Below are 17,594 nucleotides of genomic sequence, written 5' to 3'. Positions count from 1 at the left end.
GCCTCCTTCCTCGGAAGCAGAGTACGCGGACTCCTACGATGGATACTTTCGCTCCAACTACGTCACCAAAGAAACAAGAAAGGAGAAAGAAGCTTTCTTTATAAGTTGGTTATTTCAAGGAACAATTCGACGAACTTGCATATTAATTACTAAATTAAACCCATTGTACGTCTTGTGATCAAGATCAATTTTCGTTTGACTCTGATGTCCCGTCCACACCCGATTGGTGTTCGGCGGATATCTGCTAGGAGGGGGCTTTGCTCGAGGCTTCATCTTTGGACTTTTTGAGTTCTTGAAGCTTTCCCTTAAAGGGTCGACATTTTGGATCCATGGGATAGGTCAGCCAATTCAGGTGGCGTTCAAAGTTTTTGGTCTCATTAGGGTCATGAGATTCCATGTACTGCATGAGAGCTTCTTTCGGGAGTTAGCCTTGGTGCTTTAAGCTATTGGACGGCGAATTCTTACCCCAAAGATATTTTGCGAAGTCCACAACATTGTAAACCAATAGCTGAAGAATAAAGCTGACAATGAAGACGGGTAAGATCAGCACGCCTATGATCACGTGGACATATGTAGTCCATTTCGTAACCTCCTTCTTACTCAGGCTGCGGTATGCGACGAGCACTCTTCTGGCCGGGAATTCTATGAAGAAATATGCCAGCCAGAACCAGAACCACCACGATATCTGTTCGTCGCGCGCTTTAGTTACTCGGCTTGCCCGAGAAGGGCTACCAGGGCGGTTGCTGCCAGAAGGATTCTCGACCTTGGCCTCTTCAGCGTGCTGTATGCGTCTGTCCCGTTGCTCTCGCTTCCTCCTCTTGTGACCTGCCATCAGAGGGCTGGTGCTCATTTTGCTGAGAGAATAGCGGGTGACGAACATTGACACTTCTTTTACAATCGCATTCAGCCGCTTGGCATTTGCTAATGCAACAAACGTCAGAACAAGCGCGATAACTGAGCAGATGACCATGGGTCTCAGCACGCCCTCCGGAGGCTCTTCACTCATGCTGAATATGCTGGCCGCGAAACCCAGAGGCAGAAACACAGCAGTAACGTAAGTGAAGAATCGAATGTTCTCAGCACCGTAGAAACCAATGTCGTCGCGTAACTGTTCCTGGCTAGTCTTCAGCGTCTCCCTCAGCGACTGAATATTGCCTAAGTGATTCTGCAGAACTCTGATGCGAAGACTAGTGGTGCCCTCGAGTTCGTTGATGACTCGGCGGTACTTTTGCTCATCATCGCGTGACCAGCGTGGCCGCTCTTGGCCTCGATCCTTCTCTCGCGTGCTCCATTTTGAGATGATCAAGAGCACATCCGAAATATCTTCTTCCACGACTCGGAGAATACTATGAAACCTTGGCCCTTGTCTACTCCAAGAAAAGCAGTCGTCGCTATCGAGGACTAAGAACGAGATACCGTGTTTCAGGCCAACATCTTCCTTGATTTTACCAGAGATTTCCCTCGTGCTTCGGATAACTCTTCGAGAATTCTGTTGAGAAGGTGTAGTTCAAGCACTTTCCTTTTCTCCAGAATTCTTGATGGAACTGGAACGTCATTCCAGGGTGCTCGCACTCCTGGTATATGTTCGACGAAATGGCAAGTCCAATGCTGGTCGAAGAAATCTCCGAAGAACCTAAACCCCACTGATGCCCGAGCAACATGAAGCTTTCTTACTTCGTTGCTAGAAAGGGGTAATATGCTAGACTCGGGAATCTGCTCCTTGGTAGTTTGGTAGCTCTCATCTACTAGCCGGTAGAAGCTGAGGTGGAGTTCACTCTCCCACGTGTTGTAAATCATCGTAGTCTTTTCGGAGAAGAAATTTTCGTAATGAGCATGACGATCGAAGAAAAGAGATACAGCAGCCTTTTCAGGTGATGGGCTGGTCAAGCAGCAGACCAGAGCCATCTCATGGTCGGCGTCTGGAAGCCAAATGAACCTTTTCTTTGCTTTGATAGATGTTCGAGGGCTCGCCAGCTTTTTCCAAAGATCAAGGTTGTTTGAGACTTCGAAAAACTCGACATTTTCTGCTCCCTGTTGTTTGGCGAAACTTTTCTGCTCCAATACATCGGCAATCCACACCCGCGTTCCATGGGAAGCCCAAGGAGGTGGCCCAAGAGGCGATTTAACCCCCGCCCATTTGGCATTGAAATACGGGTCTGGGTTGATACTCTCCAGCAGGTTAAATGAAGCTTCTGGCAGTGGTACGTTCTCGTCTGCCGTCAAAGCATCATACTTTGCAATGTATGCATGTGCTGCTCTGGTGACGACGGCTCCAGAAGCATCGCCCTCCGTCGGTTCGATGATTCTCCCCACCTCTTCTTTCAGATCGACGTCAGTAAGCTCTCTATCGGTGAAGAATGGCGGATAGTTATAAAGCCACTCTTCGTCCAGTTCAACAATGCTACTCTGGTCAACCAGACTATTGAATGGCATGCTCTTCTTCATTGTGAGCGTTTTAGTGGCTTTCTTCTCTTGTAGACTCTCAGATTGGCCTTGGAGATTCAGTGTACTGGAATGTGTCGGTGACCAAGGATCGCCGTCCATCCCCGTAGACGCCGAGTGCCGTTTCGGCTGCGCTGTCATCATCAAGTCCACCACCTCGTCCAGGGAGCTATGGGGAGCAGCTCTCATTTCATTCGGTTCCGGCAAACTCGAAGACTTTTCCGACTTGATTTTTAGCCTTAATTGGATTCCCCGGCCATGAGTCAGAAAAATATACGGGATCTCGAATGTAGCGCGGAAGTAGAAGTCTCTGTCCATCTCCCCGCTGAAAAGTGCTGGCTCCTTCGTTATTTCGTCAAGCCGGCCGTTGAATAATCCGTTGGGACTGGTGGCACGAAACAGAACATCGAGAGAAGATCTGACAAGTTCGTGCGGCAATCGTGTGTTGATGCTTATACCCCTTGTACCCATCATGATCGCTAATGCGTAGCGAATGGAGTTGTCCCATACTGTCTCTGAGTTCTCGCTGTGATGGATCTGGGCTTGAATTGTGTTTTCCCATACCTCCTTGAATGGTGTCTCCTTCAAAAAGAAGTCCCATTCAATTCCATAAAACAGTGCGGTGTCGCTGGCGTGGAAGAGAAATCGCGTCTCCCGCAGAGATCGAGTCATGGCAAGCATACGCTTCTTGGAGACATCGTTCTCCACCGTAAATCTTTGCAGAATTTTCCGTTGAACTTCACGAGAATCGAATTTCGTGAAAGGCTTGTCGTTCGTCTTGGGCTTGTCTTGTACTTGATACCTGTCTTTCTGATCTTCTGCGGAATTGTCGTAATCCCCGGATGACTCTGTGGGCTTTCCTTTGAGTTTTTCAGACCTCTCCGTGTCAGAGCGTTTGAGGCGATCTTCTTCAATCAGTTTAAGAGCCCTCCAGACCCATACATGCTCATTCAGTCTGAACTTGTTGCAACCTTCATCTTCTGAATGGGGCCAAGCCCGGGCTTCGCGTTTATCGGTCTTGTCCAAGTGTAGAATCCAATCTTCAGCAACGTCCTGAATAATTCCCCGCGCCAAATTCTAATCGTTTTGGCTCTGGTATTGGCTCGCGAAAAGAGAGGCTTTCAATACTTGGAATGGTGTATCGGTGATCGACTCGACGGGCATGAAGGACGCAGAGCTATGAGGCATAATTTCGCCCGTCGTCCAATAGTTTGCGGCGAAGTACCTGCCTTCTGTCTTATGCACCTTCTTAGAGAGCCACATCAAGTGACCGCGACAGACTGCATCGATTCGGTCTCTCAAGAACTTGAAATGGCCTTTCGGAACACTTTGATCAGCAATATCTAGTCGCTTGATGATTTCAATAAGGAAGCTGAATGCAAAGCTTTTAAGAATATCAGTCAGTATTCCTTAAACCAGGCTAGGCTTTGAGAAAGAGTAGTGTAGGGCTTGAGAAGTTGTCTTACAAACTAGCAGAAGAGCAGACACGATGCCCAGACATATCGCCACAAGTCAAAGCGATGGGCTGAACATCTTTTTCTTCGAGAGAATCATGCATAGGAATCGCGCACACAGATAGAATATGCTCCAGGTTTCGACGAATCACAAAATCGATGTGGTTGACTGGGTTCTCTGTCGGCAGCCCTTTTGGCGTTTTTGCCGTTGCTATCGACGCTGACGCCATGAAGCGACTTCCAATTCCTGATAATGTTGATCTCTCAGCGTCCTTGTGTGGTGCTTCGTGATCTGATAGGTGGAATGCTTTGAACGAACCCGACGAGGTTTTCAGGTGCTTGTTCACATCGGCAACAACCGGGGGAATAAGAAAGTCCTTCCAGTCGGCCTTCGACTTTTCCAGGTGAATCATCTTGTATGCGGTGACAACTTCAACTGAGCTCTTGCTTTCGAGCCTTTGAGTTGTCAGTTCTGTGAAGGACGCGTTGGCCTGACCGGCCGGCCACGGTACGGCCTTGCCGTTCACGAATACAGAAACCACCACCGCAATTGCGTCGGGCTGCACAGGTGGAGCAGAAGCACCTTCTCCGATCTCTGTTTCGACTTCCTCCATTGCTTGATTCATTTCTGAGGGGATTCTTGAGTTCTGACTGGGACGTCTCTGGTTTGGATCTTTGGGCTCATGTGGTAATGGATGAACCAATACCAATCCATATCCATTCGGACCGGCAGCGGAGACGTGCCCTTCCCAGTGATCGTTGAACTGATATGACGAGTCCAGATAGTCCAAGTCCCGGATGTGCATGCTGCTCTTGAAATTGATCGGGACGGAAATCTCATCATTTCCGTTATTCGTGAGATTGCATTGCTGGAGGACAGTCTTTTCACGAACCATCCATTGCATGGTGAGCTGAAGACTTTCATCCTCACGTCCGAATTCATAGCGGGGCCACCTGTCATGAACGTATCCAGAATGTCGACAATCTTGAAGGCGGATGAAGGGAATTTGCAAGCCGTATGTGATCCTCTGCCGATGTCGATCGCGGCTCAATTCCTCTAACGCTTCTGCTCTAGCATCAACTAGGTACGGCTCACTCGTGCTGGAACTCGGGTCGGAACTCTTGTCGGAGTGATCCACGCAAAAGACTCCGGAGCGGCCGCAACCCAAATAGCGACTGAATTGCATCAAGTCTCCGTAGGCGTTGACACTGGCAGTCACCCCATCATCCCCAAATGTAGTGTGACTTTCTTGATTTGGCGCATCTGGCCAACTGCTGATCTGGTCTCCCGTAGAGTATGATTTCGCATCATGCCTGTCGATATCTTCGGGATGGCCTGACTGTCGTTAGAAGTTTCTGGAACCGACAGCAGCAACATGAACACTCACGATGGATGAAGCCTTGAAAAGACTCGCTGTCTATGTCGGGGACTTCAGTGTCGCTCCAAAAACGAGGTGGATCCGGCTGTGTTGTAGTGGCCGCCGCACTCGAAAGCTCGTCCTCGTGATCTGACATTCTCGAAGAAGTACGAGATCTTGACTGCCGATGTACCGACTTGGGTGCGTGAATTTCTTGTCAACATCTCGGCGGGGTGCCAGCCTCATTAAATTGTCGCTTGCTGTGCCGCCGATATGCGGGTGAACACAAAAGGGTAAGGCGGGGCTTGCCTAGAGGCACAAGACGAAATGCAGTGATGGTATTTAGTTGGACAAATTTAGGCTTGGCTGAGTCCTCAGTGGTTGAATTTCCGTGCTCATGTAAGACAGTTCCCTCTCTTGGCGCCTGACTGCATATTGCCAGAATTGTTTCCAAGAGGCACACCCAGTGACCGACAAGGCTGTGGAAAGGTTTTCAGTTTTTGGTCATGAAATTAATGTTATGACACTGGCTTCAAACTATGTAGACTTGAAGCCTGCATAAGTGGGATAAGCAGGGAATCCCCAGGGGATGCTACTTTCCAGTAGTTGATGGTCGAGACCTTTTCCCCCTCCGTTCATATACAAGAACTTTGTGAAAGGTACCGTGGCGTGAAAAGAAAAAGAAGTATTTGCAGAAACAAAAGCCACATCCCCTTGCAACAATCGTGTTGTATCGTAAGAGTCGACCGATAAAATAATCTCGCCCTCTTGTAGCTCCAGAGCAAAGTGATGAGGCAACGTGACCGTGGTTGTGGTCTCATTGTCCAGCTTTGGTGACATTATCAGAGTTCCCATGGTGAAGTTCCCGTCGGTTTGTGTGGGCGTGACAAGAGGTTGAATAACCTTGTATCCAATTTCGGTGTTGAGATATGCTGGACCATAGTTGTTGACGACGAAGTAGGGTTCCGTCGGGTCATCTGGCAGGGTATTGGGTCCATTGCGCCAAGGTAAGCCAGCATCGCTCGCAGTCCCATTGATCATGTCCCTCCGTGGCTTGTAGACTTCAGCCGGTGCGGCGATCAACTCAAGAGACCGAAGCTGGGCATCCACCTCAGGGGTGAGCGGTCCAAAGGGCTCGGGATCGTTGGAGATCGGAACATACGGCGACCCGACAGAAGATTCATATTCACCGACGCTGAACTCAGCAAATAGCTTCTCGAAGCCAGCGGGATGGAAGACGTGATTGAGTTGGCTGTCGGGGTCGGTGAGTTGGAAAGTATGGATCGTCCCAGGAGGCACGCTGCCGTAGTCACCCCAGGAGGCAACTCGCGCCTCATGGCTCGCGCCGGTGACGTTCTTCTGTGCCCATAATTCAACCCGACCTCGTGTACAGTAGAAGTGTTCATGTGTCAGGGTGTGAGTGTGAGGCCGGGCTACGGTCCATCCAGAGGTCTTCCCGTTGTGCTGCACCATGGAGAACACACCACCCGATGAGTTTGCTGTGATGGCGAAGCGTATGATGTCGGACTGCGTCAACTTGATCGCGCGGCCTTTGAATCTCGGCAGGACGTATGGACGGACATGGTCGGGTGCTACGTCGACGAGAATGGTTGGTGATTGACGTGGGTTGGGCGATGCCGAAGCCAGCAGCCCGAGGTGAGTCGAAACGATAGCGGCGAGATGGAATTTCATGATGCTCGGATTGTCGTCTTGGAGAATGAAAATGTCGCAGTGGAAGAGAGTTGAAACTTACGAGCGCGGCATTACTTATGTCAAAATTCAGATTCTCTCTTCGACAAGCGGGTCAATTCCCATCTTGCTGGCCGAACCCCGGCCGTTGGCTGATTTGACATGCCGGTAACAATTCCGTCACTAATCGAACGGAACATGAGCAGGCATTTCAGGCAAATGATCCGTAACATTGAAGAAGTTCATTGGTCGTGTCTCCCATGTCATGCAATGGCCAGCTGCTAGGTGGAAAATGGCGTGCGGAAGTGGTGCAGGTTCGGATGAACCCCCTCAAGCGATTTCCAAATGAGGAAGCTATTCAGCCAGGATTCCCCTCCCGCTTGCTCATGGAAGATCCAGATGCTACATCCACTTGACTCTGCGTACGGATTCTCAGCTAGATTGGTACCTGGCGCGGGATAAGCTGACATATGTGCGGCGGTGTCGTTTATCTCGGATTCTTGAATATGACATTCTCCTGTTATCCAGTCTCCGTAGTAACGCATCATCCAGCTTCAAAACCACTCGAATTCGTGATGTTGCGCAAAGTCTCATCAAGAGAATCTTTCGCTGGTGGTGATCCGGAGTCCGGCTTGGCCTTACCATCCTTCGTGGGCCAGACGGTAGACAAGACGCAGCTTGAAGGACCCCCTCGAGTCAGGTTTAACGTATTTGCTGGAACCTATTGACGGCTGGCTCCATTTGCAGCCGGTGGGATCGCGTCAACACTGGTGTCACCTGATGCGCATAGAAATGTAAAGCTCCGTTTCTACGACATTGATTGATGGATAGCTGTCTCCTCCATCCGATATCCATCTTATAGGTTCGATACTTACAATCGTTGCAGTAGGTCTACGTGATTCAGGTATCTTACGATAAGTCACCACAAGATTGGCTTCAAAACGATCAGAAGGGTGTTGAAACCTAGGGAAACTCTGAAAGAACCCCCTTAGCCGCGATTATTCGGACATGACGATACCAACGAATTAATTAATTCAATAGCTAAGTGATGCAATTCTTCGTCGTACATCAAAGTCCGGCGACAAAGCCAGTCCGAACGCCCGCGCCGTCGCCAAGGCGGCGCGCTAGACCGGCGCGTCCCCGAATGCCTCTTCCGGATCTGGGCGATCTCGTCCCGCGGAGATGCGTGGTTGGCACCGGAAAACCAAGCCATCTTAGACTCCAGCCCGTTCTCCACCACATGACAAATGGAATGATTGTTTACGGCGCCATTACCAGCAAATCTGTCGGGTTCGTGATCCGTTTCCAAGGCTGATCGACGTCATTCGACATGCCACACTTGCAGCTGCAGAATGCGACATGTGTAACCCCAGAGATACCGGTTACTCGGTGACCAGTAAAAAGCGGCTCCTGGCCCAACTATCATTCTGGTGTCTGTTCACGATGGCTTTCACAGTATTTCGGCCTTTCTGTCAATCGTAAAAATGGGTGCAACCAGTCACTTCGTCGTGAAGAAGAATGATCATCCGGGTTCCTCCCGCCGAGACATCGAAAACGAGCCAAATTGGGGCTCAGGGCACAACCACCGAGTCGGCTTCAAGAACAAGGACAACAGAGTGCCCGGGTATGTGGAAGAGGCGAGAGGCAAGTTGACTGCGTATCACACGAGGGTGAACCAGGGCGACCTCGTCAACTTCGAGGACATCATCACATCTCAGGAGAACCTAAGTCTTCTTCATCCCGAGAACAGATCCGTCGGATGGCGATACGTGCTCAACGTCACTGAAGACTGGGTGAAGTATGGTCAGAAATGGCCAGCCAACATCGAAGCCGAGAAGAAGAAGCTGGAGGAGAAGGAGGAGAAGGAGAAGGAGCAGAAGGAGAGCAATGGGGACAAGTCGCAACAAAACGGCCACACAGAGGAGCCCGTCGAGAATGGTGACCAGAGTGAAAATGGTGGCGATGAGGAGCATGAAAAAGAGGATGAGAAGCCCGAGGACAAGTACGCCCCGCATGAGCTTGCCCTGCTCCGGGGTCTAAAGCACGAAAGCGACTACATGAAAACTCTGGAAATCAACGATGGCAAGCGGGAATCACCCCAGAAGGACCACCGCCAGCAGATCGCCATCGACGAGGCGGACCAGTTCACACCGGACAACTGGCTTCCACGCAGCCCGGAACTCATCCGCCTGACGGGGAAACACCCGCTCAACGCCGAGCCCGAACTCACCAAGCTCTTCGACGCTGGCCTCGTTACACCAAACGAGCTTCACTACGTCAGGAACCACGGCCCAGTTCCTCGCCTCCTTTGGGAATTCCACACCATCGACATTCAAGACGGCAAGTTCTCGGTATCAATGGACCAGCTCAAGAACGATTTCGACTCTGTCAATATTCCAGTCTTCTTGGCCTGCGATGGCAACCGCCGCAAAGAACTCAACCTCATCCGAAAGTCTAAGGGCTTCAACTGGGGCCCGGGTGGCGGTAGCTGTGCTTACTGGAAAGGACCTCTCCTCCGAGACGTACTGTTCGCCGCCGGGATTCTGGACGAGCTGAGCGAAGAGAAACGCTACTGGGTCAACTTCGAAGGCGCGGACGAGCTGAGCGAGGGCAAGTATGCGACCAGCCTGCCCTTCGACTACGCCATGGACCCGATGAACGATGTCCTGCTCGCCTACGAGATGAACGACGTGCCCCTACCGCCTGACCACGGATATCCCGTACGCCTCATCATCCCGGGATACGTCGGTGGCCGCAATGTCAAGTGGTTGAAACGCATCTGGATCAGCGAGAAGGAGAACGACTCACATTATCACATCTGGGATAACCGCGTGCTGCCGTCTTTCATCACGGACATGGAGAGCGAGTTCGCCGAGACCATGTTCCGCCACCCCAGCACAGCATGCAACGAGCAAAACCTCAACTCGGTCATTGCACGGCCGGAGCAGGGAGAGAAGATCAGCCTCGCGGACGCGCACCGTGGAAAGGAATATCGCATTCGAGGTTTCGCGTACGATGGCGGCGGGCACGAGGTGCAGAAGGTCGAGGTGTCGCTCGACGGCGGAGAAACGTGGCTGTACTGCATCCGCGAGTTCCCCGACGCGCCGATCAGGCACGGGAAGAAGTTCTGGACGTGGCTGCACTGGCACGTCGACGTTCCCCTTTCGCATCTCATCCAAGCGCGCGACATCCAAGTCCGGTGCTTCAACGTCTTCAAGAACACGCAGCCCGAGAAACCAGCGTGGAATCTCATGGGAATGATGAACAACTGCTGGTACACGGTCAAGTCCGAGATCGTCGAGGACGAAGACCCGAAGTCGGATGCTACGTACGTGCTCTTCCGGCACCCCGTCGAACCTGGGACGGGTGACGGCGGATGGATGAAGCCGAGCGTGGTGAGCCAGGTCGAGGCGGCGAAGCGGGACGCGGGGACCCCACAGAAGCAGTTCACGAGAGAAGAGATTGAGAAGCATGACAAGGAGGATGACTGCTGGATTGTTGTGGACGGTAAGGTATATGACGCGACATCGGTTATGGCGTGGCATCCTGGTGGTAAAGCGCCGATTATGGCACACGCGGGTCGTGTTCATCAGGAATCGACAGAGGAATTTGAGAGTATTCATGACGAGTTTGCTTACGAGAAGCTCAACGGTAAGTCGTCAACTGTTCACTCTGGGTTATCTCCTAACTGTCTCGCAGAATGCCTCCTCGGTGTGGTCACAGACAAGGCCAAGAACTTCATCAAGGAGAACGCCGAGAAGGCAGCCCTTGAAAAGGCCAAAGACAACAAAAATCAGAAGAGAGCGTTGCAAAAGCACAAATGGATCCCGACCAAGCTGCTCGACAGGAAACCACTCTCTTCTGACACCTTCTCCTACACCTTCCAGCTCCCAGACGACCAAGCTGTTTTAGGGTTGGGCACATGTCAACACGTCCTCATCGGCTTCCACTTGAAAGACAAGATGCTTGTGCGCTCTTATACGCCGACGAGACCCATCCTCCCAGCACCGAAGGACGCTCCCACCGAGATCCCGCATGAGAATGGCAAGACGAACGGATTCAAGCATGGCCCCGAAGACGGCGACGGTACTTTCGAGCTGGTCGTCAAAACGTATTTCCCTACTCACGACCAGCCCGGCGGCGCCATGTCTAATATCCTGCACTGCATGCCCATCGGAGGCGAAGTCGAGATTCGCGGGCCGACAGGAGAAATCACCTACGAAGGCAACGGAAAATTCATCATCGACGGGGAGGAGCGCGTGTATAAGCGCATCTCTCTCGTTCTCGGCGGCTCCGGAGTTACCCCTGGCTACTCGCTCATAGCAAGGATCGTTGAGAGTGGCAACGACAAGACCGAGGTCCGGGTAGTGGACGCAAATAAGTCGGAGAAGGATATCCTCCTGCGAAGAGAGCTTGAAGGTTTTGCGAAGAAGAGTGGTGGGAAGTTCAAGATCGAGCATGTTCTCAGCCACCCGAGTGACGATTGGAGAGGCTTGAGCGGTCACGTTGATGAGAGCATTTTGAAGGAGTCTCTCTTCCCGCCTTCGGAAGACAGCGCGGTTTTCCTGTGTGGTCCGCCGACGATGATTCAGAAGGCTGTCTTGCCGGCGCTGAAAGGTGAGTCGTTTTCTAGATACCCCCTGAGAGGACGATGCTAACGTTTCTAGATTGGGGCTATGAGGAGGATAAAAATGTCTTCGGTTTCTGATTCTCTCTTTGCTGTATTTGGTCATGGTCACGATATGGGGGTGTTGTGAATTTCTGAACTTCAACTCTACTAATCAATCCAATTCAAAGCATGAAAACCGAACATCGAGGAGTTGACAGGAACAAGCCCTACTAGAGTATCAGTGGTCTACGGTAAGCAGTGAACCGCTGATGCATTCTCTCCTCCTGGCCGAGGGTAAACTCCGCCATGCTACGTCTTCAGTCAGCACATAACTCTCAAACTATCACAGTCACCAAATACTCACCAGCTGTCTTTTCCGTAATTCATGAAATTACGAAGAGGGTCCAACCCAGGTCGATCGGGGCACGAGTTCCTACCTTCAGGACACTCGAATCCTTCAACCCAACCATTCTGCGCAGGCGTATCGGCAACCCCATCTTCATCATCACAACCTCCTTCGAAGGTGTGCTCCAGGTCAAACCAGTGGCCAACCTCGTGGATCGCAACATGGCCTTTGTGAGGACCCGTGTCGTTGTACAGGCGGGGACTCATGCCGGGCATCGTGCCGCCGTTGATCATGCACCCGTCCGCGTAGAAACTCCAGCCTCCGTCCGTGGCATTCAGAATCCTCGGGTTTGTGCCGAAACCCCCGGATTCGGAATTCATGTCCGAGAAGAAGTACAAGTTGAGCGCGTCGTAGCCACCACGGCGGGTGGCCTTCAACCACGCGAGGTCCTCTGTGTCGTCTGGGAGAATAGGACTTGCCCACACGTCGTCGACTGTGCGAGAGACGTTGACGAGGTTGAACTCGAAGCCGTGGCGGAGGAAGGTTGAATATAGCACATCGAACTGGTGAGGCGTCAGCATTGTTCGTCCCACGCGGGGGATAGTCAGGTACCTGAGCATCAATGATGGCGTCGGTGATCATGGTCTTGTTCGCCTCCGTGCTGACGATGTGGAAGTAGACGTCAATGGGCTTTACCGAGTCGTTGCCCTTGACATATCCCGTCGCGAGGGAGATCTGGGGGAGCTCGGGAGCAGTCCGAGTACCGTTGTTACCGCACATCAGGGCGGATGAGGCCCCGAGGAAGAGAAGCAAGGCTGCTGCGGTGCCGGAAAACATCCTGAAAGAGTGTTGAGGTCTAGAAAGTCAGGGAAGTTGAGCCCAGTTCAGGTTGTTTGAACCGAAGATCAATAGGAATATCACCACAGTTAGAAACTACCACACATGCTAGGGCTTTGAGAGTGTAAAAAATTAGGGCTGCGTAGTTGTCCTCCAGGTTCGCGAAAGTATGAATAACCTCACTGGTCTCAGCCACGTACATGGCTGAACCCTAGGAGGCGAAGAAAAAGAAGGCTAGGGTTGCCTGATCATCTTCCATGTTCGCAAAGGTACGATTAGCGTCACTGGTCTCTGATATGTCTATGAACCCAGGGAGGTAAATTCTCACGACCTGTTTCCTTCGTCGCATTTCACATCAGGTATGCAACTTGCGAGTAACTTGGTAAATCAGACAATGCTTGTTGGAGAGCTATGTGATTACGACATACTCTGATGATTGACTCTCAACTCACAACTTCGACTTCTCCCTCCTCTGCCCATCCGCCTCGCCCGTCGGCTCCGTATCACTCGTCTCCGCCTTGAGACTAACCGGGTCCCCCAGCTGCGACGGGTTCCCGGCCTCCATGTTCTCCTCCGCGACCTGCTTCAGCCTCTTCTTCTCGTGGTCCTGCACCGGCGAGCCGTCCGAGTTCTTCGCCCCGGCCGCGCCCTTGCCCGTCGGTCCCGCCGACGACTCCCTGGAACTCGCGGCTCCCTGCTCGCCCTCCGTCGGCACCAGCTTCGAGACTTCGGCCTTGAGCGAGACGGGGTCGCCCAGCTGGGAGGGATTGTTGGAGGTCGCCTTCTCGGCAACGTGCTTGAGGCGCTCGGGTTGCTTTTGCTGCTGCGAGGGGGGTGAGCTGAAGCGATCGAGGAGGGTGAAGATTGGGCTTACAGGTGCCATTGTGTGGGTATTTCGAGTACTTAGTGATGGTTTCAATATGGATGTCTTGAAGATGCGAATTCATGTTCAGGAGAGCAAGCTGCTACGTTATATGCCATGTTTGTCGGTCGTCCTTGCGCGCTGGCATGCCGTTGCAGAATCAATGGCGTTGTTTGGTCTTTGACGCCTTCATCTCAATGACGTGTATGACTTACACCTAACGCCAGCCGAACAGACCACAGCGCTGGACGGTTCCGTCATCGTCCATTCTGCTACTACCGACTTGGATCGACCATCCGAAAAAACACATGTGAATTTTGAAACGAATCGACAATACCGATCTGTCGTTCGTCTTTAGTCTCGATCAACTAAATCGTCACGCCGCATACCATAGTATTCAAGATGGTAATTGTCTAATATTTCGTTATGTACTACTGTGGACTTAGGTATCTACCGCGCGCCTCAACGCACGCAATGCTTTAAGAAGAAATCAAACGCTGTACTCTAAAAGAACTCCGTCCCAAACCATGCAGCCTCGCTCGTGTGATTATACATATCCCATCGTCATCATGTCCTGACGGTAGCCGTCTGCGCCTGGCGCTGCGCGGCGCTGGCCACGGCCTGCAACGGCTCCAGCTCCTCCTCCATGTCGCGGTCCGTCTGCTCCACGCCCGCGACCTGCGCGTTCACGCCGCCCTCGCCCGGCGTGGTCGCGGCCGTCGCGTCCGTCGTGGTGCTCGTCGCGGGCGCCTCCTCCGCCGAGCCCATGCCGATGACGTCGATCGCCTTCCAGTACCGCACCTTCCCCCCGCCGCGGTCGAAGATGGCCTTGTCGTCCGTGAGCCCGTCGTCGGGCCCGTTGTCGGCGTCCTCGTCGCCGGCGATGCCGAGCTTGCCGGAGCCGGTGCCGTCGACGAGGTCGCCGATCCAGGTGCGGGCGACGGGGACGTCGTTGGCGCGGAGGAGCTGCAGCTGGGCGCGGAGGTTGAGGCGGAGGGCGCGCTCGGGCTCCTCCGAGTTGAAGATCTTCTTGGTGAGCCAGGGGAAGAGGACGCCGAAGTCGGACTGGCTCAGGTGGGCCGAGTTCTCGACGTAGAAGAAGTTGGGCTCGGGGAGGCGGACGCCGCTGCGGCGGAAGACGGACGGGGTGATGAGCTGCGTCGAGGGCGCCGGGGAGAGGACGCGCGCGGTGACGTGGAGGTGGTCTTTCCACTTGAAGAAGGCGTCCGACTCGACGGCCAGGATGGCGTGGCCGCCGGGCGCGGCGGGCTTGTTCGCGTAGGCGGGCAGCGGGAGGTCGAAGAGGGCGGAGGAGCCCGGCGCGAGGAGGGGGAAGCACCACATGTCGAGCAGCATCGTGACGTTCTTTTCGGTGATTTGGTTGCAGAGGGCCGAGTCGCGTCGCGGCGTGAAGAGCGGCTTGGGGACGTGTGCGAGGGCGGACGACTCGGCGTAGTATGTCGTCTTGAGGAACTGGACGACCGAGGCGGAGCCGAAGCTGTGGCCGCCGAAGATGATGCAGCCGGGCTCGTGGACGTGGAGCTTGTTCTTGAACTGCGTCAGGCTGGGCGTGGACTTGTTCAGGTTCGTCATGGCCATGCCGAGGTCCAGGTTGACCGTCACGACGTGGATCAGGCCCAGCTCCCAGAGGCGGATGCGCAGTTGGTCCTCGCGGGCCTCGTAGATCTCCGGGCGGGCTTCGTGGTCGAGGCGGATGTAGGGGATGGCGCGACGGGTGTTGCGGACGAAGTATTGGTCTTGCTTGTCGGGGATGCGGACGAAGGAGGCTACGGCGCTGCCGTCGCGGTGTTCGGGGCAGATTACGACGACGCCGTGGGAGGCTAGGGAGCCCGCGACGGCGGAGTATGTGTTTCGGTTTCCTCCCAGGCCGTGGGAGAAGATCATGGTCGGCCAGCGGCGGTTCAGGGTGTCGGGTTCGAGGATCTCGGCGTTCTTGTGGACGGGTATCGTGGTGTAGTGCAGGTGTCGGGGGAAGAAGCTGTCGGTCTCAATGTCAGCTCAGGAGCATCACGACCGGGGATAGGGGGTGCTTGACATACGAGATCATGTCGGCGACCATAGGGCGAATGCCAATGAACTGGGTGTACGCCGAGACATGCTGGCGCTGGGGCGAAGGCAACCAGTTGATCCTCTTGCCGTTCGATTCGGGCACCGCGGGATAGAAGACGCGGCACTGGACGGTGTAGATCTCGGAAGCGCTGTATGGGGTCGGACTGGGCGACTCGAGCTCGGAGACGGGCACCTCGATGTCGACGGTGCCGACCTTGTGCGGGCCGGTGTAGTCGGGGAAGGCCGGCACGGGGCTCAGGCGGGAGAAGAAGGAGGCGACCTTCTCGGCCGCCGTCGCGGGCGCCTGCGCGTGCGGCGACATGTTTGGTGGTACTGCGATTGCAGAGAGTCGGGTTTGAGTTGCGCGGATGCTCGTGGTCTGGTGATGTCTGCGGCGAAGTTGGGAATAAAATCGTAGCGCAGGCCCGACGTTGGGAGGAAAAAAAGGGAAGAAGAAAAAAGACGATAGGTGTCGCGTGGGAAATTCGTCAACGGCGCGGTGCTATGTCGTAGAGGCGGGTTTCAAATGGTCCTTATTTTCCTTCTTCTGCTTTGAAGAGCCCTTCTACAAGCTTTTGCGGTCGGATATGCGTGTGTCGCGATGGTGTTTTAAACCAATGTTTCCGCCGATCCCAGATGATCCGACTTTCAATGCGGTTTTAATGCGAGAACAGGGAAACGCGTGTGAGATGTCAGCAAAGCCGTTGCTGTAACCGAGTAATTGACTCTCTTAATCGTGTATTAACTAGGTATGCAAGTAGGGAAACGCCGAGGTAGAAATGACGCGACAATTATGGCCGTGTGTGAAGAGGTCAAAGAAGCACCCAGCCGGAGAGGCAGGGCGAATAAGTCGACAGATAAGCAGTGCTCAGATGGGATTTCGAAACCCGATAACCATCTACTCGGAGCGGGATTCCCTGCTGGCAGCCTCAAAGTCAAGTAGCCAAGTCGACTGTTCCTTGTCAATCCCGTCAATGGAACTCAAAAGGGAGAAGGCATGAACACCCCCTTTTCATTCTTGAGGAAGACGCGAAGAAAAAAAGCTGCAAAGGCAAACAAGATAGCTAGCTTCCTTTAGAATTTTTGGGGAAACAGCCAATCAATGTGTCGAATGGGGATGGTCTTGTGGCCATTTGCCCGAGGCGGAAACGTCATCTACGCGTATGGGTCGTGCCAGCTTTTTTTGGATGTCAGAGGCGAACGGAAATCGTGCCTCGGTCAACGAAAACGGGTTAGCCAGGTGGAAGCTGAAGAAGTCGATGACAGCCTTGAACAGGGCGTGGTCTCAGCTATGGTACCGGTGGCTGTGGTTTGCTGACGAGCTGTACCTGGTGCTTCTACTTCCAGACTACGGGAAGACCGAAGCGCTCAGGAACAAGAATCTCATTGGAAGTGGGACGCGACGGCGGCTGCTCCGGAGAGAATTGCCCGTGATACTAGCCATCCTACTGAAATCATCCAGCAAGACCTCTTGACGGCTTGATACACCATAAGGATTGTGACAAGCAACCCCTTTTCTTCCGTGGCCATTGCTCTTTAGTCAAACCAACGTCGACGCATGAAATCCTTCCTTTCAACCTCGAGCTAGGACGTCGACCGCATAAACTCGCGATATGCAAATCCTCACCCGTCGTCGATGTCTTATCGTTATCTCGATCTCGATCAGTTCGGCTCGCTCCATAGAGACCGTAGCTCGCCAGGGACGCTCCTTGCCGGTCGATTGTGCGTGATTGAGGCCCAGACCTCCGGGTCGTGCTGCTTGCTCCCTTTTTTTTCCTCGTTAGAGTGGTGGAGGCGTTCGTGACAAAAATAATCAGGGTGAGCAGGGAATAACGTCATCGTCGGGGCTGAACGCCTCCGTCTCTCCGATCCACTCCACCGGGGAAATGCAACGATTGGACGCTCGCTTCGGTCCGGACCCGCTCGT

At 53.4% G+C, this 17,594-nt stretch overlaps 5 protein-coding genes across 5 annotated transcripts; 1 reads left to right on the top strand and 4 right to left on the bottom strand.

Annotated features, from left to right (window-relative positions):
- Positions 1–244: 244 nt before the first annotated feature.
- CkaCkLH20_07697 (uncharacterized protein) lies at positions 245–4,510 on the bottom strand (the record flags this gene model as incomplete). Its single annotated transcript, XM_038890414.1, has 4 exons — positions 245–414; positions 466–1,225; positions 1,675–3,260; positions 4,216–4,510. The coding sequence occupies 4 exons, from the start codon at positions 4,508–4,510 to the stop codon at positions 245–247; spliced, it is 2,811 nt and encodes a 936-aa protein (XP_038744464.1).
- Positions 4,511–5,791: 1,281 nt separating this feature from the next.
- On the bottom strand, positions 5,792–6,946 carry CkaCkLH20_07696 (RmlC-like cupin; the record flags this gene model as incomplete). The annotated part of the gene is made up of 1 exon (XM_038890413.1): positions 5,792–6,946. One exon carries the CDS (start codon positions 6,944–6,946, stop codon positions 5,792–5,794), a length of 1,155 nt encoding a protein of 384 aa, XP_038744463.1.
- Positions 6,947–8,427: 1,481 nt separating this feature from the next.
- CkaCkLH20_07695 (nitrate reductase) lies at positions 8,428–11,651 on the top strand (the record flags this gene model as incomplete). The annotated part of the gene is made up of 3 exons (XM_038890412.1): positions 8,428–10,594; positions 10,643–11,560; positions 11,611–11,651. The coding sequence occupies 3 exons, from the start codon at positions 8,428–8,430 to the stop codon at positions 11,649–11,651; spliced, it is 3,126 nt and encodes a 1,041-aa protein (XP_038744462.1).
- Positions 11,652–11,782: 131 nt separating this feature from the next.
- CkaCkLH20_07694 (uncharacterized protein) lies at positions 11,783–13,618 on the bottom strand (the record flags this gene model as incomplete). Its single annotated transcript, XM_038890411.1, has 4 exons — positions 11,783–11,861; positions 11,917–12,461; positions 12,511–12,736; positions 13,188–13,618. 4 exons carry the CDS (start codon positions 13,616–13,618, stop codon positions 11,783–11,785), a joined length of 1,281 nt encoding a protein of 426 aa, XP_038744461.1.
- Positions 13,619–14,164: 546 nt separating this feature from the next.
- CkaCkLH20_07693 (putative platelet-activating factor acetylhydrolase) lies at positions 14,165–15,989 on the bottom strand (the record flags this gene model as incomplete). Its single annotated transcript, XM_038890410.1, has 2 exons — positions 14,165–15,596; positions 15,658–15,989. The coding sequence occupies 2 exons, from the start codon at positions 15,987–15,989 to the stop codon at positions 14,165–14,167; spliced, it is 1,764 nt and encodes a 587-aa protein (XP_038744460.1).
- Between the last annotated feature and the right edge of the window lie 1,605 nt (positions 15,990–17,594).

Source organism: Colletotrichum karsti (assembly GCF_011947395.1).
Source record: "Colletotrichum karsti strain CkLH20 chromosome Unknown Scaffold24, whole genome shotgun sequence".
NCBI classification, from domain to species: Eukaryota; Fungi; Ascomycota; class Sordariomycetes; order Glomerellales; family Glomerellaceae; genus Colletotrichum; species Colletotrichum karsti.
This window is presented reverse-complemented; position numbering and strand designations above follow the sequence as displayed.